General features: G+C 34.0%; 1 protein-coding gene across 10 annotated transcripts in view; it reads right to left on the bottom strand.

Moving 5' to 3' along the window:
• WDFY3 (WD repeat and FYVE domain containing 3) overlaps positions 1-25,363 on the bottom strand; it is a 267,477-nt gene that overhangs the window by 122,014 nt on the left and 120,100 nt on the right. For 9 of the 10 annotated variants that reach the window (XM_055312924.1, XM_055312929.1, XM_055312928.1 and 6 more), the window contains 9 exons: positions 23,675-23,867; positions 21,856-22,042; positions 19,859-20,025; positions 13,943-14,410; positions 12,840-12,941; positions 10,193-10,386; positions 5,910-6,367; positions 4,405-4,488; positions 484-661 (listed from right to left, as the gene is read on the bottom strand). In XM_055312924.1, coding sequence (XP_055168899.1) covers positions 484-661; positions 4,405-4,488; positions 5,910-6,367; positions 10,193-10,386; positions 12,840-12,941; positions 13,943-14,410; positions 19,859-20,025; positions 21,856-22,042; positions 23,675-23,867 — 2,031 coding nt within the window. The remainder of the gene's footprint in view (positions 1-483; positions 662-4,404; positions 4,489-5,909; positions 6,368-10,192; positions 10,387-12,839; positions 12,942-13,942; positions 14,411-19,858; positions 20,026-21,855; positions 22,043-23,674; positions 23,868-25,363) is intronic. The other variant, XM_055312930.1, reaches the window with a different exon arrangement.

The raw sequence follows: 25,363 nt of genomic DNA, 5'->3' as shown, positions 1-25,363 counted from the left end.
TTCCACCACTGAGCAGAATTTATAAAAGAGGAAGAGAATTATTTTAGCACCTGTTGTGGTTGCATTTGTGATAAATGAATTGTATTCTAAAACAACATATCTAGCTTAAGAAAGTTAAGATTCGGGGCACCTGGGTGGCTCAGTTGGTTAAGCATCTGCCTTTGGCTCAGGTCATGATCCCAGGGTCCTGGGATCAAGTCCTGCATCATGCTCCCTACTCTGTGGGGAGCCTGCTTCTCCTCCCTTTGCCATTTCCCCTGCTTATGCTCTCTGGCTCTATCTGTCAAATAAATAAATAAAATATTTTTTTAAAAAGTTAAGAATTAAATTTTAAAATCCTATTTTTTCCTTTCCTACATTAGTATATGATATAGAATGGTTCCCCAACCGTCTGTCATTTTTGGCCACTGCCTTGCTTATACAGTCACATTCACGTCCTTTCACTTATTAAAGGTGGAAAGGAGCTAACATATCCAAGCTTACTTCTGGCTGTGTCACTGACCCAACAGAGGCCAGGAGGTCCAGCATGGCAAGCATGGCTCCAGGATGGATGATGACGGCATCAGAACTCTGGAGAGATGTAGTTGCCACATGTAGTTTCAGGTCAACAATGTTTTTAGGAGGGTAAACAGGGGGAGTTGAAACAGAATGATACGCATGCCTGTAAAAAAGAAAGAAGGGTAATTTAGCATCAAAGTCCAATCAAATTCTCTGTTCAACTTCCTCATCTCTTATATAACCTTTATCCACAGACAAGCAAAAACTTTTGTAATTCAAGGTTGGGTTACAAAACACTTTAAGGTTGGGAGGTAATAGAGTCATATTACCAATTCTTAATGAGTCATGTATAAACAATTTAAGTATGAATTCTTCTAGGCTATGACATGTCTTTACCATTTGTTATCTGAATTGTTTCATTAAAGAAGGGCACAGAATGACTAAAGCTAACATTCTCTCTGGTATATTTGAAAGTTGCTAAGAGAGTAGATCCTAAAAGTTCTCATCACAAGGAAAACATTTTTTTTTCTTGTATCTGTATGAGATTATGGATTTTTTTTTTTGAGAGAGAGAGCATACATGCACAAGCAACAAGGGGGGAGGGGCAAAAAGGGAGAGAATCTCAAGCAGACTGTGCTGAGCATGTTCATAGGCTTGATCCCATGGCCCTGAGATCATGACCTGAGCCAAAATCAAGTCGGACAATTAACCAACTGAGCCACAGAGATGCCTCAAGATGGTGGATATTAAATAAACTTATTGTGGTAATCATTTTACAAACTATGTAAGGCAAGTCATTATGCTGTATAACTTAACTTATACAAGGCTGTATGTCAATTATGTTTCAATAAAACTAGAAGAAATGACACCTGTACCAAAAGATACAACAAACACGTAAAATCACAATGATGATTAACAAAACTTTAGGTAAGGCAAAAGTTCTGATAAAATGTGATGAGGGTATAAATTAAATCAAATCAAATCCCCCCTTGATACGATTTTCTATTTTCTCTTTTTCGTTCTTTTTTTTGAGGGTGGGGGATGGAGGGGCAGAGGGAGAAAGAGAATCTCTAGCATGGGCCAGAGAGGGAGCTTGATCCCACAACCCTGAGATCATGACCTGAGCTGAAATCAAGAGTTGACTGAGACACCCAGGCACTCCTTGATTAAGATTTTCTTTTGAAATTACCTATGTGTTTTTAACCTTTCCTCAAACCATGGGTAACATAATCAAGGACTAACAAGATCTAAGTGGCCCATTCTATACCTGGGTCAACCAGTCAGGGTTGGCTAAGAATCATGGCTACCTGACAAGAAATAATGTTAAACATCAAGGAAGTTCTCCTTTAGTTTATTTGGAACTACAGTCCCATTCTTTTGTTTTACCCACTTACCACTGAAAATACTCCTCAGGATTTTTAAAAACTTAGAAGGCGTATTTTATATAATAAGCTTCTATGAGGTAGAAAGCCTAGCTATATCCTGAACATACCATATTTCTTCTCATCAATGATCTCCACTTTCCATTTCATACTATTCTTCTACAATTCATGAGTTTTGCACATTTTGTATTCTGGCACTAGAAAACAGATGCTTGTGGCTTCAGCCTATGGGAGCTCTTTGTTCCAATGAATTGGTTTCAGCATAATTTGTCTAATGCTGAGCTCTGTCACTGAGAGCAGTGCAGTTTCAGCTCTCTGGCACAAGAGCAGCTTGGGAAACAGATGCTTTAAGTCAGTGATTTTGTAGCAAAGATTTGGCACTGTCTTTTTTTTTTTTTTTTTAAGTACCATTCTCTTTTTAACAGAGATTCTAGGAAAGTATTCAGCTTCACTTAAAAAAAAAAAAAAGCATGTGGGCTCTCCTAGTTTATTTAAAGTCAGTATGTCCTCCACCTACACACTTTTTCAAATCTGGGTTTTTTAATGGTTTTTTTGTTTGTTTGTTTTGCTGTTTTTGTTCAGAAATATTTAATTTCTAAACTTACTAGGATAGATTTCTAAATACTTATTACCAATAGGTATCCTCTTCCTATGTTGCTTCTTTTATTCTATGAAATATTTTGGCCTATCCAGAAAATATAATTATAATGTAATAGAAATTCTCAACCATTAAGAAATTTCATAAAAACTGTTTTTCATTACACATAAAAAAATAACTCAGTTTGGAGAAAAAACCAATTCTACTTGCATATTTTAGTCACAGGCCTTCCAAAATATTTCCAAATTCCAGATTTAATGAAGACTGAATTATGGATATACCCAGGAAGGAACTTTTATGTCTCCGGAAATATAAGGTTTCCAGGTTTTCTTCCCTAATTCTTAAAATAGAGAAAAATCTCCCGGATTTTACATGTTAGACAAGTGTCACAAACTCAGTTTCCTTGTGTCTGAATACTCCACAAGCCATAAAAACTAATACAATGTTGGTTTCTCCTTTTGCTAAAAAAACATGTTTTGCCACAAGAAAAAGATGCTGGCGTAATTTGTTGAGATGTTCTAGAGATATTCTAATTCCAAAAGTTACCATATTTGCATTTGAAAATAAAAGCATTGTTTTATTAGCTTATGATTCTTGTCATTAAGCAAAACATATGTAATCTGACCAGAATGGCAACTGGAAAATGTCAACATTGACCTTATTATTATGAACAGTATTGGGACACTCCTTGGGGTAAAACCAACCTGAAAGCCTAGTTAGAATTCCCACAGAAAGGATTCACTCAACCATGACTATTGATTCAGTGATAGTTTCCCCTTAAGTCCGAGATATGGCATCCTTACATGTAGCTGTGTTGCAAAATGTTTTTGATCTAAGCCCTTAAATAACTCTCTATGATGTGGAATAAAACTTCCCTTTGTCAAATTATCATTTAAACAAATTTGTTTAAGACTATTCTGAACTATTGCATGATTTCCTATCAGAAAATGAGGTGTAAGTGCCAGTCTAAAATAAAAGGAAAAGGAAAATATAAAATCCACATATCTAAGAAATAGTAATACTGGAATATATTGAAATATAGGATCTGTAACAAATAGTTTTAATATAAAACTCCACTAATATTCAAATTTCAAAATCTGAACAGACATAAAATTAATCAACACCACAGCTGAACCTCAGGATTCATTTTTAGAAAACTGCAAGAGAAGAATATATTAACATAAGACTGAAGGACTTATACTTGGTTATGTGAAAAAGGAGAAGGAAGGGTATTGGTCCCAACTGTACAGACTATGATCATTTTAAATACCGGTTGCAAACAGAATCTTAAATGGATCTGAGTTGTACTCATGTCGATCAACTGCTGGTTTTTTATATTTATATGCTTTATATACAAGGTAGACTAGATCAGCTTAGAAAGAGATGTGTACACAGAACCAATGAAACCAAGAGCAAGGGTAGGTTTTTTTATTCATTTTTTTCAAAGGTTGGCCGTGACAAGTCTCCACAACAACATCACATTTCAACTGGTTAAACCTGATTGAGAAAACACACAGTTCCTTGCCAGTCTGTGATGTTCATTTTGGAGTAAAAGCAAAACTGGAGAATGATTCCTGGCACATTTAAAGTAAAAAGAAAAAGTACACTACTTAAAAGAGGCACTAAGTCCTCATTTCTAAATTAATTTTAATAAGACATAAGCCTGCTCTAAAAGTAAAATGTCTCTTTTACTCTAAATAATAGAATCAGATGACAATATTCTAAATGTCCTTCATATCCTCATAGCATTTACACATTTTATTCTCAGAAATATACTTAAAGTTGGTAATTCTAAAACCTTAAAAAAAAAAAAATCAAATAGCCAAAAAATTTTTATACAAAGCACAATCACATTAACATATAATTAAGCACAGACCCCCAAAACCCCACACAAATACAGATTGACTTCTGTTATAAGATCAGTACCTTTTCCTGGACAAAGCTGGTGTACCCCAGGGAGAGGGGAGAGAAGACTCACTTGTCAGGCAAGGAGGGATCTGTTCTGCACGACTACAGACACAAAACAGACAGGGCGGTTTTGAGAGGTTAGAAGAGAACACCAGGTTGGCGGCTGGTTAGTTTCACAAGAAATACCAGTAAAAGTGTACTAAGGAACATCTTCCATACTCAGCGGGAACAAGAAACAAGACCACACACATGCACTGAGGGGAACAGAAAAGCATGCTCAAGGCAGATGCTTATTTATTAATGTTAACACTTAGTATGTTTGTTAAACAGAGGGCCATAAGCCCTGTTTTCGACAAAGAAAACTAAAAATGAGGTCTACTAATTAGGATAAGTAGAAAAGGGAAAAGAAGTTGAATCTAAATATAAAAATTTCAAACAGCTGATTCCTTGAATATTACACCATACTATGTTTCTTCTAACAGTATATGTGCATTTTTATTTTCAAGATGTTAAAAATGGGAAAACAATTTTTCTTACATCACTGTATTCTCTTATCTAAATGGTAAGGTCTAAGAAATATCATCAAGAAACAAGAAACATCTTAGTAGGTATTTCAAGGTAGATTACCTAACGGTAAGGATATAAAAGTTATTAGAAGCTCTAGCCAAGTAGAGTTACTTGTGTTACATATGGGGGTAATATAGAAACAATTCAGTTATTTTATGAAATAAAACTACAGCAATTATTTAAAGTGATAATGCTTGGGACAGATTATTACCATGCACACTCTTACATTATGTTCAAAGTTGAGAAAACATTTTAAGAACTGAAAATAAATGATTTAGGTAAAGTGGTACTCCTATGATCTGCCTTCCAAGTCTGGAATTCCCTCATCATAGATTTTATCACAGTATATTGTAATTGTTTCTGTGTCTGTATTTAAGCTAACGGATGGCCATGTCTAAAGTAGTCTTGTGCTTGAACCTCAAGACTAGAACAATAACATGGCACACAGCAGGTGTTCATTAAGTATTTGTTTAATGAAGGCATGAGTAAACAAGCCTGACAGACTCTTGAACTACCAATGTCTCTTATGGATCTATATTCTCTTACAAGGATTATGAAATGTTGAGAATAATTATGAATGCTAAAAATATATCATCTGTCTGGAAATACATATAATCATAACCATGCTCTCCTACTGATAATATATATCAGTAAGTCTATACCTAATGTTGAGAATAGACGAAAAAGGGAACAACAGTAAATACCACCATTAAAGTAAACTTTATAGAAACTTTCATTAAGTGTATCGAGAGCTAACTGACCCTAGATTTACAAATAATACACAAATATTCATATTGAAAACCTTAACATCAGAGCAACAGTAATATTCACAAATAAGTAACAGGTAAGTAAATAAAAGAAAGGATTCATTTTCATTCTCTTTCAGGTTAACTTATAATTCAAGTTTTAATGCTGAAGTCATACAGAATACCCTTTAATTCAGAGCAAAGTCATACCTGTCAAAAGAATCTGTGGCTACTTTGTAGAGATAAATAAAGAGTTTACTGCAGTGCCGTAAAGTGGGTGACACTGTGTCCATCGAGATTATATCTTCCTCCAAAAGTCTTTGAAACGGCTGTGTGTTTGAGGGGAAGACATTCATGGGGCTTATTTTTCTTAGGTCTGAGAAGCAGCCAAGAAATCGAACGGCATCTGCCAACTTCTCATACTGAATCTCTGTTTTGAAGAAATGAGAGTTGGCTGGCTCATAGCGCATTGCCGCAGTCAATGTGCAGAACACAGTGTGGAGTAGTTCAAACACATGATTCTGGTTCACTTTCTCCCAGCCATTCTTGGGTGGTGAGCTCAAAGACCTTTCCATAGCAACAAGCAAGGACGTAATGTACACAAATCCTCCAACTTTCCTGAAAACTGTTCTTGAACGATGGCTTTCTCGAAGGACTGACAGGAGGGCCTACAGGGGATGAGAAAACAAAGGGTCTCCCTTATACTTCAAATTAAAACAATGTACATGAATGTCAAGGGAGAATATCATTTCTGTGAGTATCTGAAAGGAATGTTTCTGTAATTTCCCCATTAAGCAGCCCTATGAAGCATATCAGATATTTTAGTAATTAAAAAATGACACATTACACAAAAATAGGCATATAGATCAATGGAACAGAACAGACAGCCCAGAAATAAATCCATGCTTATATGGTCAATTCATCTATGACAAAGGAGACAAGAATATACAATGGGGAAAATGGACAATGTCCACAAATGGTGCTGGGAAAAATGGACAGCTAACACTGGAAAGATTTAACTGGACTGGTTTCTTACATCATACACAAAAATAAACTCAAAATAGATTAAAGACCTAATTTTGAGACCTGAAACCATAAAACTCCTGAAAAAAAACAAAACACAAAACACAGTAAATTCTTTGACATGAGCTATATAAATATTTTTCTAGATATGTCTCTTGAGGCAAGGGAAACAAAAGTAAAATTAAACCATGGGAACTATACCAAAGTAAAAACTTTTGCACAGCAAAAAGACAGCCTACTGAATGGGAGGAGATATTTGAAAATGACTTATCAGATAAGAGGTTAACATCCAAAATACATAAAGAAGTTACATATTCAATACCAAAAAAAAAAAAAAATACAATTTAAAAATGGGCAGGAGACATAAGCAGTTTTCCAAAGAAGATATACAGGTAGCCAACAGACACATGAAATACTCCACATCACTTATCCAGGGAAATACCAATCAAAACAATAATAAAATATCATCTCACACCTGTCAGAATGGCTAAAATCAAAAACACAAAAAACAACTGTTGGCAAGGATGTGGAGAAAAAGGAAACCCTTTGTGCCCTCTTGGTAGGCATGCAAATTGGTATAGCCACTGTAGAAAACAGTATGGAGGTTCTTCAAAAAATTAAAAATAGAACTACCATATGATCCAATAATTCCACTTCTGGATATTTATGAAAAGAAAACAGAAACTCTAATTCAAAAAGATGCATGCACCCCTGCTTATTGAAGCATTAATTACAATAGTCAAGATACGGAAGCAATCCAAGTGCCTATCTATAGGCAAATGGATAAATAAAATGTGTGTATATATAATGGAATATTACTTAGTCATAAAAAAGAACTAGATTTTTTTCCAATTGCAACAACATGGATGGATATAGAGGGCATAATGTTAGTGAAATAGGTTATAGAAATACAAATGCTGTCACTTATGCATGGAATTTAAGAAACAAAACAAACAAAGAAACAAAACAAACAAGAAAAAAAAGGAGACAGAGTCCAATAGAACAAACTGGTGGTTGTCAAGGGGAAATGGATGAGGGGATGGGTGATACAGGTGACAGAGATTAAGAGTACACTTATCATGATGAACATTGAGAAATGTATATAACTGAATAATTATACTATACATTTGAAACTAATAACACTGTATATTAATTTATACTTCAATTAAAAGATGTCACATTAGAGGCAGAAGATCAGTGCTAGGAAACACTGCCACATACTTCTTGGTAGATTAAGGCTATACCCAAAAGCTGATGGAAAAGCTTTTCCTTTGTCTTTGATGGATATCAATGAATTCAGTGATTTTTACAAAGTAATTATATTAAATGAGTAAAGTAAATATTCTAGTATAATTTTTATTTTTATACTACTATGAACACTTATGACTGTGTATGTATACAAACTGATTTATTCTAGGAAAGATCAGAAGTCAGGGCAGCCAAGACCTAAAAGTATTTGAATTCATACAAAAAAAACATATCCTGATGCTTTGGAAAGAGGAGTATCTTCAGGGGACTTATAGGCATTCTTTCTTGCAAAGTCAATATAGTCTGATGGCTGAAGGCATGTTCTTGCCCAGAATAGCTAGAAGTCCTATGAAATAAAACCTGAAGGTCAAGCAAGTAAAACAGCCTTTCAGAACTATCAGTTATTTTCTGAACTATCATACTTTTAACTTAGTTTATTATCAAAAATAACACTTTATAGAATTACCTACATTGTATGGGCCCTTATTTTGGATAAGGTACTTCTTCAAATTATATATCAGCTTAGTTAAATCTCTCCATAATCCTATGTATTACCCCCACATGGTAGTTAAACGCAGTTCAACATGGTTAATTAACTTGCCAAAGATTGTACGGCTTACACAATGGCAATGGGAAGATATAAACCCAAGCACAATGATGTACCTACTCGTGCACTTAACTACAACACTACTGCCCCAAACAGCAACCTGAAATTTTTGCTGACACATGCGCTTCTTTTCCTTCTGTTTCAGCTACTGGAACAATATGGTATCTAATGTTACTTAAGACATCATGTGTAATCTTCCCAATCATTACATTTGAAAAGGCCATTTTATTAAAATACCTCCTATTACTAATAGTACATGAAGAAGGGAAAGGCCAAATATTAATAAATATAATTACCCTTTTGAAATATACTGCTTCAGAAATTGAGATATTATACATAGAATGCCTTATTTTTTTTAAAAAAATATGCAATCTGTATAAATAAAAATCTAAACTCCAATGCATTCCTTCCATTATTCTGCCAATAATTTTCATTTTAATAGGATTTAATAGTACAGTTTCCCTATCTTGTCAAATTTAATAAACTGTATTTATACTTGCAATATCAACTTTTTTCTTCTTTTTAAACATTTTATCACCTAGCCTGGAGATTAAATGCAAGGGCTTGAATTAGAATGCTTGGGTTGAAATTCTGAATCCGATGTTATATTTTTGGAATTTTATGTGCCAGTTGTTAAAACACAGGCACGATTAAAAATTAAGTTCTATAAATCTACAACTAAATAATGTAAAAAACAAAAACAGTAAATACAGAAACTCATCACTTCCTAGTTATTTTATGCATTTTACTATTACCTATACTCTTAAGATACTACATAACAGGGTGCTAACATCCATCTCTTTCCAAACCACATCCAGAAACACATTAGCTGCCTGAAATAGGTCATAGTGGCAGTTTATACACCATAGAAATCAGTAAGTACAACACATGAGGACCTCTCTCCTGCCTTCTTCCAGTCGGAGAGTCAGTTATTACCATTACAGAATAACAATGAGTTAATATCACAGGTCAGCTCATTACCTCTCATTGGCTTTATCTAACAATGTTTTACAAATCCAATTAAAAAGGTATTTTTAATCAAGAAAGAAGGAAAATGTATGTTTAAAAAGCTGGCACCTTAAAATCTCTGGAAGGCACTTGTTTTTTTGTTTTCCTGAACCATACTTTCAAATATACAAGTATTCCCTAATATTGATAGGCTATAGATTTCCTTCTCATCTGTGAGATTAGTTGTGGTCAGATTATGTTTTAAAATAAAATGTATATTCAAAATTATTATACACAATCAAAACAGGATGAAATATACAATAGAATAAAGAATAAAAACTTCTTACTGATGAGAAAATCACTGAAAAAAGCAAAAGTTAATAAAACAAAATATGAGATTCTAGAAAGCAGCTATATTTGCTGTGATATCTGTGCCAAGGATGGGGCGAGGGGGCAAGGGGTGGATATCAGAGGGGAAGGAAATGGCTCCCTTGAGGGCTTTGGAGACTGGAAAAGATACTAGCTTTTCTTCTACTATTATGATTTTGACATAATCTTAGACTTGAAGAAAAACTGCAAGAATAGCTTATGATCATTTTAAGTCATTTAAAAATAACCACGTATTTTAATGGTACGAGAGTAGTAACAACACACTTATTAAATTTACCCTTAAAATGTCAGTCTTCAACTGCAATTCTGTTGGTGGGGCTGAATGCATTAGGCCCAGGAGAGTGCCCATGTCATCCTCCCCATTTGGAGAAAGCACCAACTGCTGGATAATCATCAGGGCATGCTGCCGGCACTGTGGGTACTTCACTATATTATGTGCACATCTCGCACCTCCAAATTCTCGGAAAATTCCTTGAAAGAGAAAAAAGAACAACATGGGTTAACTTAAAACATTCTAAGACAATTCAGATGGAATAAAATCTTATCTTCTTGTAGAAAGGATAACTCAAAAGAATGCAAATAAAACCCACCCAGGCATTTCACCTTTTAAATCAGCACACAAAACTGCACTGTAGGATGTTGGCAAAGGCATAAACAAATTCTCTCTTGATTTCCTTAATGAAAGATTAATGCCCTAATATGTCCACCATGTTCAAATTCTACAAATCTAGAACATTCAGAAATTTCACAGGTAGGTACTAAGAGATTCAATATTTTTATGTAAAGGCTTTTAGCTTAACAATATTGAAAATTAAATTATGTAAAAAGCTTTCAGGTGAACAACAACCCATAAATGAGGTTAAATTGAATAAGGCATCCAAAGTAGTAGCAAAAAAGGAGTGGAATAAATATTCTTTAATGAGAAAAATTATAAGGAACTAAACTTTTTGGTGACATAGAGAACACAAACAAACAAAGAGACAAACTCTATAATAAAAAGCATCAGTCCCTGTACCACTCCAAAGACTTTCATAGACTGACTTATTTAATCTTCATGCTGTACTGTACAGATGAGGAAATGAGACACAGAGAAGTTTGGTAACATGGCCAAGGTCATCCAGCTAACAAATGACAGAGCAGGACTGATACCTACATGGACCAACTTTAAAGCTTTAGACTTTTAGAGTACCTTGTATATGTCACTATTACAATAGTCTATATCAAACAGTTTAGTGTTATATGTTTGTATGTTTGGTCCCCCATTAAACTTAGGATTTTCTTCTAGGCTGTATTTCTTTCTTTTTTTTTTTTTAAAGATTTATTTTTATTTATTTATGATAGAGAGAGAAAGAGAGAAAGAGAGAGAGAGAGGCAGAGACACAGGCAGAGGGAGAAGCAGGCTCCATGCCAGGAGCTCGACGCGGGACTGGATCCCGGGACTCCAGGATCGCGCCCCGGGCCAAAGTCAGGCGTGAAACCGCTGAGCCAACCAGGGATCCCCTTCTAGGCTGTATTTCAATAAATATTTCCTGAGTGAAAAGATGTCAGTGTATTTTGCTATAGTGGCTACTGTCCCCTCTATGTAATGACTTTTTATTTGCAAACTTTAAGAATTATATGATTCTCAAATGAGTGTAAGTCCTGTGCTGAGATTTAGCACATGGAAAGCTTCCATGTGTACTTATTAACTGTGGCCAGTTAGTGCCCATTACATAATCATAATGGCTAATATTTTCTGAACACTTACTATGAGCAAAGCATTGTCCAAGTGCCAAGATCACACACTTAAGTACCATCTTTCTTAATAAGGAAAGATAGTCAATAAGAAAAGAACTTTGTGAAAACGTATGGCACTCTGGGAGATGTGTTAAGTGACTTGTAGTCACACAGAGTAAGCTCTCCACTCTCCTCCAATAGTCCAATAGAACTATTCAGTCCCTCTTGAATAATACCAGGTCATGTCATCAAAAGATAATCTGCCAAAGAAATTCTTGATAGTACAAGAATTTATCCTTCTAAGGATAAATCCTTCTAAGTCAACTAAACCTAGCTTAGTTAGTGGAAATGAGGAGATTATGCTTTATACCACAGTCAAAATGTTAACAGCATACCCATTAAACTTCACCATACTTATTATTTAAACGACCTACTAAATTCATTCAATTCTGTCTTGGCATTTGCCAAAACTATATTTAAGTAATAATATATAATTACATGTTGACATCTTTTCCATTGGGTTATAATTCCTTCAGGGCAAGAATCTCTGTTTCTATAACATCTAGCATGGTGCCTAGGACACACAATATATTTTAAATATGTTGAATACTGGGATCCCTGGGTGGCGCAGCGGTTTAGCGCCTGCCTTTGGCCCAGGGCGCGATCCTGGAGACCCGGGATCGAATCCCACGTCGGGCTCCCGGTGCATGGAGCCTGCTTCTCCCTCTGCCTGTGTCTCTGCCTCTCTCTCTCTCTCTCTCTCTCTCTCTCTGTGTGACTATCATAAATAAATAAAAATTAAACAAAAAAAATTTAAAAAAAAAAAGTGTAATACTCTAACCTGAATTACTAACAATTAAGAAAATCACCAAAGGAAGCAGATATTTTAGAAAATATTTAAGCAAAGTCATTAGACCAAAGTCTATATTATGTAAATCTAAAAATAGAAAAAGACCACTTCAAAAACAAGGCACACTACAAAAAGCAATAAAATATAAGAATATATTTTGAAATAATAAAATAATGTTATATATTTTGTAAATAAACTTATAAAGGTCAAAAGTATTGTATTTCTAGATATGACAGTACCATCACTGAATCAACAGTTTTTTCTGTAAGTGACAAGAACATCTCAGAAGAGTCATTAGAGAAGACAAAACCAGACATAATGCTCCCCCAAAGAATTTGCGAGTAGCCTGTGTAGTCACCTGCATTTGTGTTTGATCCTTGGAGCAGCACTGTCAAGGTCTCCATAACCAACAAAGCCAGATGTTTTTGGTCTTCAACTGAACTATTATTTCTTGAGTCCCCTAGAAAAAAAAAGATGAAAGGTTCAAAGAACAAAAGCTATAAGCTTACCTTTTTTTTTCTTGATTAGGTTTTGTTTTAATAATTTATTATTTCTTACTATTCACTTTTACCACTAATACAGCTGATATAATACAACCTTTCAAAAAGATGTATGTTTCCATCAGCTACCAAAAGTAAGGCCAAAATCAGTGTTTACAGATTTTATTTCGGTGTGGCTAGAAAGTTACAGCTGTCTAACAAATAGGAAAAAGGAAAGGTCAGCGCTGGGTGATGTACTGAAGTGGGGAATCACGATATTACACACCTGAAACTAGTATGTTAGCTGAAATTAAAATAGAACTTTAAAAAATAAAAAAAGGGAAGATACCAAAGTTAAATATATTCTTCTTACAAAGGTCTTCCTAATCAAGGTGAAGGTTAACAGGAGAAAGCTAAGATTTTAAGGCACTATTTATGAATAGTTCTATCTATTCAAACTGCATTAATTCATTAAACATATGTAATAGTTACTAAGTGCCAGATACTACCATTCTTTTATCAGATTTGAAAGGATGAAAAATATCACATTTAAGGTACTTTAAATGATAATATATGTAAATGTACATAACTTGACTAAAAAAGATCTATTTTTTTTTTTGCTATCTATAATTAAAAATATTTTGAGGGACCTAAACATCCCAATTGTTTCCAGGATCTTTTAAAATTCCCTCTTAGAAGCAGAAAGTAGCACTTATGAGTCATGTGGACCATAAAGGTTTCCCTCAATTTTTGCCTTAAATTCTTTTCCACTACAATGACATATATCTAGGCGCCTATCCCCTCCCAATTCTGTAACAGAGGTTGAATGGACAAGTTAACTGTGGGAAATATTCACAAGAATATCACCATAATGTACATTAAGTCATTCAAATCAACAGCCAAATAAAAAGCAAAACATGAACAAAACACCCTGCCCAAACCCCTTTGTCAAACAAAAGTGAAATCATAGAAAATGCTTTACCTTGTTCATTTAGTGCCTGAGTTGGATCCTTCAAGAGGGCAGCATATTTGTGCAAAAGGTTTACCATGACCTCCAGAAGGCCCACCTCCCTGAACACATCTTTAAATATGTAGTCATGTCGTGTAAACTTAAGGAGCGTCTTCATTGCAATAATGCTACAGTGGTAAGAAGAGCTAGATTTTAAGAGGATGCTAACACTAATGAGTTCTTTACAAGGGATGTAATTTAAGCTAAAAACAACGAACTCCAACATCTCAAAGTATTTGCTTTGTACTTCTGGGAGTTTAGAAATCTTTTCTGCAAACTGTGATAGTGTGTGCTGTGACTCGAGTATGAAGTAATTGGCATTGTCAGCCATGTAAATATTTGTGATGGCATCGAGGATAATTTGGGCAAGGAAGTTGGTTTTTGCTTTTAAAAATGCATTCTGAAGAACTGCAAAGGCTTGGATGTTTCTCACACTGTGACCTAAAATGGAAAACAATAACACAAAAGTAGGTGCTACATGGTATTTTAATCATGGCAAAGTAGTCTATTTAAACAGATTATAACATTTATCAACTATTTACAAAGAACATATCCTGTTTTCAAAATAAGTTGTTTTTCTCCATCTGACTTCAGTCATTTAATTAAAAACAATGTTGATTAAACTTTTAACGCATTATTATGAATATTCCAATTCAAGAATTGTTATATATTGAAACAGTAGGCTGTTTTACAGAGAATAAATCGTATTATGTAAGTCTAGCCTTCTGAGTTTGGAAATGTGCAGGGATTTCACTTTTTATTATTTGTAAGATGGACCTTGACTGTAAGAACAGTTACGTCTCATTAAAAGACTTTTAACCTGAGCAGTAAAAGGCCAAGGAGTATCAAGAATGGAAGACGGAAAACAGGGGGTTGAAAATTCTCTACATTCCAGTTTCTCTTTATAATTACCACACTAGAACTTCCATAAATTTTAATTTGAAAACGTATTTTGTTTTCAAGCTAAAAGTGCGATTTCTTTACATATACGTTTTTTAAAGTCATTTATGGCTAACTACTAGCTATGTTCAACATCTGATTTTTTTTTAAAGATTTTATTTATTCATGACAGATACAGAGAGAGAGAGGCAAAGACATAGGCAGAGGGAGAAGCAGGCTCCTCGCAGGCAGCCTGATATGGGACTCGATCCCCGAAATGGGATCATGCTCTGAGACAAAGGCAGATGCTCAACCGCTGAGCCACCCAGATGTCCCAACATCTGATTTTCAAACATACCAACTGAGAAAAAAAAAACTACATATATGGCTCGTGTGAGGCAAATTAATAAAATTAATTATAAAGAAATTAACACATAAAGTTTTTGAAGCACCCAAAACAAGTGTTTGCCTCTAAAAACTGTCTCCAGGTTCACAACTACTAGGAGTATAGGGCATTTGCCAGAGTGAACAAAAATTTAACCTAGTACCAAGAAATTAGCATAGTCCATCATTTCTTATCCAAAACTAGATTAATAAGATATCTAACAACAGCAAAAACAAAAACAAGAAAACCCACTAAAACCAAAAGTCAAACTTAACAGTCATAGTTAAAAATGGGTAATATTTATTTATTTATTTATTTATTTTATTTTTATTTATTTATTTATTTATGATAGTCAGAGAGAGAGAAAGAGAGAGAGAGAGGCAGAGACACAGGCAGAGGGAGAAGCAGGCTCCATGCACCGGGAGCCCGATGTGGGATTCGATCCCGGGTCTCCAGGACCGCGCCCTGGGCCAAAGGCAGGCGTCAAACCGCTGTGCCACCCAGGGATCAAAAATGGGTAATATTTAAAAAATCAATTGCATTTCTAGAAACTAGCAACAAGAAATCTGAAATGAAATTAAGAAAACAATTCTGTTCACAATAGTTTCAAAAAGAGGGATCCCTGGGTGGCGCAGTGGTTTGGCGCCTGCCTTTGGCCCAGGGCGCGGTCCTGGAGACCCGGGATCGAATCCCACATCGGGCTCCCGGTGCATGGAGCCTGCTTCTCCCTCTGCCTGTGTCTCTGCCTCTCTCTCTCTCTGTGTGTGTGTGACTATCATAAATAAATAAATAAATAATTTTAAAAAATTAAAAAAAAAAGTTTCAAAAAGAATATAATATTTAAAGGTAAATTTAACAAAAGAATTGTAAATCCTGTGCGATGTACACTATAAAACTATAGTTGGAGAAAATAAGACCCAAATAAATGGAAAGCTATATATATTCATGGATTGAAAGATTCAATATCATTAAGATGCGAATTGTTCCCAGGTTGATCTACATTTAATGTACTCCCAATCAACTCCTAATCTCAAGAAGCTTAGTTTTGTTTTTAAACACTGACATGATTATTAAATATATATGGAGTTCAAAGAATGTAGAATAGCCAAAGTACTTTTGAAAAGAACAAAATCAGACAACTTAAATGACTCAATTTCAAGAGTCACTTTAGATAGTCAACACTTTATAGTACAGGCTTAAGGACAGACATATCCATCAATGGAGCAGAACTGAAAAAGAATCACAGATATCTGGTTATACACAGTCTTTTCAACAAAAGGTCATAGATGTCCATACTGGAAGAAAAAAACCTTCTTTTCTACTATATATATAAATTAAAACGTATCACAGACCCTTACAAAAGTTATCAAAATATGAAACTCCTAGAAGAAAACACAAATCTTAGTGAATTTGGGTTAAAATTTTTCAATTCGAGGTAAAATATACAAAATAATTTTTTTTCAAAATATTTTTAAAATGATAAGTTGGACTTCATCAAAACTAAAAAGTTTCCATTCTTCTAAAGATGCTACTAAGAAAAAAGGCAAGTTAAGACCAGGAGAACATACTTACAAAATATGCATAACTTTTAAAAGATTATCCAGAATATTTAAAAGACTTAAAATCCCAATAAAAAGAGCAATCCTATTGAATACTGGGTACAGAGATCTGAACCAAAGTAGAGATATAGGTGGCAAATAAACACATTAAAAGGTCCCTGAAATCATTTCAAAAAATGCAAATTAAAAACACAACTAGATACTACAACGTACTCACTAGAATATCTAAAATTAAAAAGACTAACACTACCAAGTGTTGCTGAGGATATAAAGCAAACTTTCTCACATTGCTGCTCATGGTAGTGCAAATGGGATAGCTACTTTAGAAAACAGTCTGGCAGTTTCTCATAAAGTTATATATTTATATGACCCAGCATTCTACTGTGTGGTATTTGCCCCAAAGAAATGAAAATACATGTCCCCACTAAGACTTGTTTCATATAAATGTTCATAGTAGCTTTATTCATGATAGTTAAATAAATGCCATCAGTTGATGAGGAGGCAAACAAAGTACAAGAAATCCAAATAATGAAATACTATCCAAAAAAGGAACAAACTTCAGATACATGCAATAACATGGATAAATAATAAAAGTGAAAGAAACTGGATACAAGAAATTATATACTATATGATTCCAGTTTATGAAATTCTAGAAAGGCTAAAACCAAAGTAGATCAATGGTTGCCAGGGCAAGCGGGTAGGGAAACAGGGATTGCAAAGGGAAACAAATTTTTAGAAGGATTGGAATATCCCATATTATGATTACAGTGGTGATTACACAAGCACATATACTTACGAAAACTCATCAAATTCAACACTTAAAATGAATAGATCTGAATATGTGCAAATGATGTCTCAATATTGTTGACCAGGAAAAAAAAAAGACATTCCATATTCTCTGTATGTGAAACAGAGCTATCTCCTTTAGTCTGCACAATAACTCTACAACGCAGGCTATGGGAAACATATTTTTGGACTTATAGATGAAACTGAAAATGATCTAGCTGATCCATTCACTTTATAGACTATTATTACATCAACTATTCTGAAGAAGAAAGGGATGATTTAGAAAGGTTGAATGACTCATGGTCACCTGAATTCTGACTCTGGGGGCACTGTCCTTTTAGTTAACTGCACTTTCGTGGACAACAAGTCACTAGATTCTCCCAGTAACCCCAGGATATGTGGTTATCTCTGTTACAGATGAGACAATATAAGGAAAACATATGAGGAAGGTTAACTGTGCTGCATTAATTCTCTCATTACAAAATTATGCTATTATAACTAGCTATTATGCCAGTATCATGATTAGATTAATCAAATAAAACAATGAAGTTTAAAATAAGACATATGCTGTGAGCTATTTTTAAATTAACTCAAAGAAATAGTTAATTGTGGAATATTCAAGCTACAGTCTATAAATTAGAAGTTTTTGGGAACCCTGGGTGGCGCAGCGGTTTGGCGCCTGCCTTTGGCCCAGGGCGCGATCCTGGAGACCCGGGATCGAGTCCCACGTCAGGCTCCCGGTGCATGGAGCCTGCTTCTCCCTCTGCCTATGTCTCTGCCTCTCTCTCTTTCTCTCCCTGTGTGACTATCATAAATAAATAAAAATTTAAAAAAAAAAGAAGTTTTTTGAGACTCTTATTTTTTTCTTAGTGTTAAATAAAGTGAAACCTTGAACTTCTCGGTAAGATATGCCTGGAATTCTAGTTATTGCATAGAGACTCACTTGAAAAGTTCTATATAACCTACACAATGAGGGTACAATTTACTATAGGAAATCTGACAACTCCAATCTAAGTCATGACTTTTTTTTTTTAAGATTTTATTTATTTATTGATGAGACACACAGAGAGAAAGAGAGGCAGAGACACAGGCAGAGGGAGAAGCAGGCTCCATGCAGGGAGCCCGACGTGGGACTCGATCCCAGATCTTCAGGATCAGGCCCTGGGCTGAAGACGGCGCTAAACCACTGAGACACCCAGGCTGCCCTAAGTCATGACTTTTGAATATAATTTTCTCCAGTAAATTAAATTGAGGACTTTCTAGTAAATCCATTTCTCTTCACTGAAGAAAAAGATTTATAACTGCTGACTTCTATGTAATAAAAATACATAGATAACATACTGTGATACTTAAATAACCAGACATGTTGATATTTTCTGGCTAGTTAAATTTTACATGCAAATATCGTAACTACCAAATATGTAGTAAGTGACAATCATAGAAAAGAAACTAGAAGAGGCCTTCAGGCTCAGATCTTTCAGAACAGTTATTATGCAGTTAAAAAAATTAAACAGTAAAAGTTGCTTGCACTCTTACGTAACTAAATGCTACTAACTAAACGAGTTTTCTTGGTAAAAAAAATCACTAGATGAAGAGTCAAAGTTAGGAAATGTGAACTATAAAATTTATTCTCCGGCCTGAAAGAAATAATATAACGTCTTTGCAGGGCACCTGGGTGGCTCAGTTGGTTAAGCATCCAATTTTGGCTCAGGTCATGACATCAAGGTTGTGAGATCCAGCCCCTGGTCAGGCTCCATGCTAGGTGTGGAGCATACTTAAGATTCTCTCCCTTTGCCTCTCTCTGCTCTTCTCTTTCTCTCTCAAAAATAAAAAGTCTTTGTACCTATTTTTTAAAATATAAGCATTTTCACCTCTGCTTTCTATTTATATCTTATATAGAGATAAGCATGGTGATCAGCAAGTGAATCAAGTTCCAACCACATAATCTGGAAATGCATTAGCAGCCAACATTCAAAAAGAGGATGTTTAGGTTATTAAGCTGTTTGAATGTTATAAGATGAAATACTAAAATGTAAATTTCATAAGCTGATTCTTACAGTATTTTCATAATATACATTGTTTTCAAGTATTAGATCTGGTAAGGTTGTCACTCAAGAATTTACACCATAAATAAAGCATAAACTCTGATGAAAAACAGCCTATTATCTTTCTACATATAACAAGGAGTACTCAAAGTTAAATTTATTTATTTACTAATTAATTGTTTCTACATCTTTGAGTGGTCCAGAATAGGAAAACAAAAGCAAAAACAAAACTCACCTTTCCCTGCAGGCTGAGGTACTGCAAATCCAGGCAATAAAAAGGGTGCTCCTGTGGTAATACCAGCTGGTTTTAGTTCATTGACACCATATGTTGTTAGGGAAGTTATCAGATTAACCAGATCTTTCAAGGCATCTTTGGATTCTGCTTCTTTTGCTTGTTCCAATCTAGGAAAAGTATGGTTTAGTAAATATTTTTTTCTCTTTTGCTGCATATTCAAATTTAATATAGAAATTTTCAATTTGCATATGCAATAAATGAATAAAGTACTCCAAGAAGTTTCTTCATACAATTTTTCCTTATATAAAAACAAACTATTTTTTAAACCTACAAATTTCATTATAAAGACATTACACCACAACGAAAGAAAATTATGCCAAATATGCTAAGACCTCATATATGTAAGCGCTGATCTTGCCTTTAACAGTGTTATTTTCGGTAGATCACTAAACTTTGATAGAAAGTATCTATAAAATAAAAGAATGAGATTAAATGTCTCTTAAATTCCCTAGAATTCTAAGATTATAAAGTTTCACTGTTTACAACTAAAACCTTTACTAACCATTTCTTTCCAAAGACATTTCTTTGTTAACAATTTTTAAAAATTAATTTCCTGGAAAGAATTTTAAATCTTTATCTGTATTTCATTAATTCAAGTACTGACTTTGGAATACATTTAAGTAAAGTTCTGAGAGTCTGACAATTTTTACAAATAACACTTGGAGTCATTATGGAATTATCTTTTGACTGTGGCTTTATCAAAAACACAAAATAGGGTGCAAAACTATTTTTTTTAAAGACTAAGATTTATTGGGGCTTCCTCCATCATAGAACTAATTATTCTCATTAAAATAAAGCTGAAGAATGCACACAAGTAGGAAAAAAAGTAAAAGTAGTTTTAGCCTCACAACTCACTTTGAATAACCTGTTTTTTTGATTTACCCATGTTAACACAAATGTTTTTCCTTTAATATAAAATCCTTATACATATTCTTTCAATGGTCTTGAAGAGCCAACCACAGATTTGGGGAAAAGAAGGCATAGTCAGTAGAAATCAGAATATAGGAGCACTAATACACATAAAATTTTGTCTACATTTAGGATTATATTTTTATATTTTTGGATTAATAACCATAAGTGAAATTACACTCAAGGAGTATCAACATTTTTGAGGCTCTTGATAGTAGCTGATCAACCTGCATTCTCAAAGGATTATACCAATTAACACTCCCCCTAAGTAAAGTGAAATGCTTGTTTCATCTATTTTTATGTCCTCCTTTATAAATAAGGATATTGTACAAAATTATATTCTGGGGAACTGCTTAGTAGTAATGGCAACTAGGTTAAACTGGTGTCAGAAATAAGGAATTTACAAGAGTGCAGATAAAATGATTTAAAAGTAAGTCATGGGCCAGGAACAACTAGTAAGGCATGAGTATTTTCTTCCTAAGAAATTTGCAGTCAGTCATTTTCCCAGGATACACATGAAACATTTGGGATGGACAAGGGGGCTTGTGAGACATTTTGTTTTATATATATATTTGTAAGGTCTCATTCAATCCACGTAATTATTATTAACTATATTAATAAACCACTGGTATTGTAAGAAATCCCAAAAATACAAGTAAGCACACAGAGTTTATACTTTAGGAAGATGCTGATTAGTTCATCTAAGCTCTTCTCCCACAGCTACTGCAGAGCAGATTTATTTCCACACCTGACCACGGACTCTACCAAGTTTGTAGCCTGCGTTAGCCAGCTTAAACTCACTTTTTATTCTCTGTTGACAGACAGGAATAAAGAGAAGGGATTAAAGCCAAAGAGATAAAAGTATACATTAAATAAGTGATTAAAAATAATAAATAAATAAATAAATAAATAAATAAATAAATAAATAAATAATTCCTTTTTCTCCATAGTCCCAGACCTCACTGTTTCCATTGATGAAAAAGACTGAGTAGACATTTAAAACATATTCTTAAATTGTGGGGTTTTACCTAAGCAAGAGATCACAAAGGAAATTATATCCTTGCCATATCCGAAAATCATCCAAAAGAGTTTGGGAAACATCACTCGAATCTTTGAGGAAACAAGAAAGCCCAGCAAACATTTCAACAATTTCTAGGGGAGACAGGTCATCTGATTGCTGCATATTTTGAACACATGTAGATAAACATTCTTTTTCTGCAAAAATTAAGAATTAAATAAACATATTATTTATGTCAATTGCTTTAAAAAAATTTTTACTCTTAACCAGTGTTTAATAAACATTAAATTTTTAATGTATCTATAAAATACTGTAAGATAAAGGTTACATGTTCTAAAAGTAAATATAAGATTCAAATTCACTGGAAAAGCTCTGTCTCAAAGTAGTAAACAAAGAGTAATACAAATATTGAAAAGTAGTTGACATGTATAGTTTTTACATATTTGGATGTTTTTCATTAAACAAAATGATTCCTTGCTGCCAAATGGTATTTTTAATCTTTTATGTTATTAAAAAGAAAATTCCAATCATTAGTTTAAAAACTCAAATTAGGGTGAATTTGGACCAATGAGATAGACAAAAACTTCAAGAAAAAAAATCTTTAAGTTATGTTTGCCCTATATATTACTAATTTAAAGCACAAGTTATACCTTCTCACTGACTTTGGCAATTAAAGGCTTTTCAAAAAAAAGATTTTCTCTCAGCCACCTGCAGGCACATTGCAGGCCCAATTCAGCCTCGCAGTCAGAGGAACACTGAGCTTGGACCCCCAAGCAGGCTGTCACACACTCCTTAACTACAAGAAGCTTTCCCAGCACAGAGCCTTGTGGAGAGTGCTGGGTAGATGTGACATCTATCACAGAAACCCTTGCACAGCTGGGCAGGCACTAGGATGTAATGGTAACTCATTTGTTCTTGTGGACCCTTCTGACCTTTGAGTTAAAGCAAATTTTCCACTGAACACTCATAGCTCAGTAAAAGCATGGAGGAGTGTGAGTTCGAGCAGAAGCAGGTTGACTCAGGAATCATGACCAAATTTAAGAATAGAAATGGGGTTTTGAATGAGGCATAACTCTGTGATTTATTAGTTGTTCCATGAAACAAAATAGTGTAAACTATCAAAAAGAAAAAAAAAAAGAAAAAAGATTTTTCTCTCTCTTTAACAAAATTTGTTTGTCTAAAGGAAACTCGGTGTCACATAAAAAAGCCAAGAAGATTTAACATAGGAATGGAGGCAGGAAACATTTAATGACTGGATGTTATGAGTAAACAAACCGTTGTATTAAAAATCATTTTGAAAGATTTTCAGGAAAAAAAATATAAGTGAACTATCTGAGATGCTACATTGTCTCTTATTTAGACATTTTGAAGGTTAGCTGACACTTATATGGGAGTTCAACAGAATCTATAATTTCCCCTTAGTGCTAATAAAGAACCATCTAAATTCATTTATGTCTCATTGGGCAGATACTTATCTACCTATTTATGAAGTATCTTCAGAAAGGCTTTAAATTATAGCATCTCAAAAAAAAATTTTTTAGTAGAAAAGGAGGAAAGAATGGGCTGTGACACCAAACTTACATTATGATTAAACAAGACAATGAAATTATTTCAACTCTTATAAACATCCTTTGTTGTAACATATAAAAATTTCTAACATTTGAAATGCCTCATGAATAAAAAAAAAATTTTCTCCTGGTAAATATCGTTTTTAATTCAAAATAAAATCAATCTTTAGAGGATTGAGAGAGAAAAAAGCAGTGTTGTCATCATATGAGGAAAATGGAAGAAACTTTCAGCAGCTAAAATAAACATAAAGAAATATTCACCATGAATATACTTCACTACATTGACACTAAGACCGTGACGGGATATGGTCATAAGGACTTCTCCAGCACTCTTCCTCCAAGGCAGGTTGTAGGGAGGGCACCAAGAGGTTATTGCACTGAATAAAAGCTGGAGATCATCTTTTTGAGCCAGCTCCTCCGCCGGAGATACAAAACTGCAGAGTTTCACTAAGATCTAAAAAACACAAAACAAATATGTATTTAAATAAATGAATGGATGGGTAAAGGGAGGAGCTAGAAGAGGACTAGATCTTATTATTAAAAACTTTGAAAGTTCAGGGTTAGTATAAGTGATATCATTAAAGCCACAATGATGGGTGCTCTTAACTAAGGCAACATTAAAAAAAAAAAAAGCCATAATTCAGAAGTATGTTATGGTAAGACAGTAAGCCAGACCCACTTTTATCAGCTTATTTAAAAACAACAACAACTCTGGTGTTTACTATCCTGTCTTCTCTGTGCTATTTTTCTTTTAAGATTTTATTTATTTATTTGAGAGAGGGAGAGGGAAAGAGAGAGAGAGAGAGAACATAAAGGGGAGGAGCAGAGAAAGAAGGGGAAACAGATTCTCTGCTGAGCAGGGAGTCTGACATGGGACTCGATCCCAGAACCCTGGGATCATGACCTGAGCTGAAGGCAGACACTTAACTGATTGACCACCCAGGTACCCTTCTCTATGGTATTTTTGCATACTGACTCTAAACTGGAATAAATCAATAGTAACTTTCAAGGTCAACATTTTGGCTTTCTACTTTGGTTTATAAATTCTTAGATTGTCCTAGGTGAGACACAATTTTCTTCTTTAAATAGGACAGTTTTAGGGAAGTGAGAAAGTAAAAACAGGCCTGTAGAATTATTTTTTTAATTGTTCTTATCTCTGTACAAGTAAAAGGGGATATTACAATAATAAAATCATCTTTATTCAGAAGTATCTTTCAATTATGTCTAGTAGCCAAAAATCTTCTAAGGCTTGGCTTTCAAAGAAGATTTAAAACTTCTTAAGCTTTGGGATGAGAGCTTATCCCTTACCTATGATTTGCAGAATTTATATTGCACAAGGACTCAAAAAAACCAAGAGCCACTACTTGCAAAATTCAGTTATGGTTTTTGCCTTCAGTGAATTCTTTTCCTCTAATCTTGACTCAGCATCAGAAGTTAACTTTTCTCTTCCTTGCTAAAGTTTCTTTTCTAAATATTTTAAAATACATATAATAATGAATAAAGTAACTAATTCATGTAAGTTTTATTCTTTTGAAAGACAAGTGCTTTATGAAATCTGAGTATTTCAGTATCTGTAGGGAAACTGCAAAATACAAAAAAAAGTATTTAAAATATGTTTTGTCTGAGATAGCTAGGTTTTACTTTTCCTATTTCCTTCAATGCAAAAATTTAAATAGAAGGGCTTTCTAATTCATAGCTGCCAAATATCAGACAGGGGAAAAAAAAAAAAAAGGACCAAGAATTCAAAGAAAGAAGAAATTTACAAAATCAGTAAATACAGGCTTTCCCCTCCAACAGACATATATAAAATCCCTAGAGAAAAAAAAAAATGCCTAGAGAAATTGTTGGATCTGACTTAATACATGTAATAGGTATTATCTTTTTCCATGTGTCAAATGCAACAAAAATGATAATATGAAAAAAGGACAGTCAACTGCAACAAAAATACCT

The sequence above is a fragment of the Nyctereutes procyonoides genome, unplaced genomic scaffold, assembly GCF_905146905.1.
Source record: "Nyctereutes procyonoides isolate TBG_1078 unplaced genomic scaffold, NYPRO_anot_genome, whole genome shotgun sequence".
NCBI classification, from domain to species: Eukaryota; Metazoa; Chordata; class Mammalia; order Carnivora; family Canidae; genus Nyctereutes; species Nyctereutes procyonoides.
This window is presented reverse-complemented; position numbering and strand designations above follow the sequence as displayed.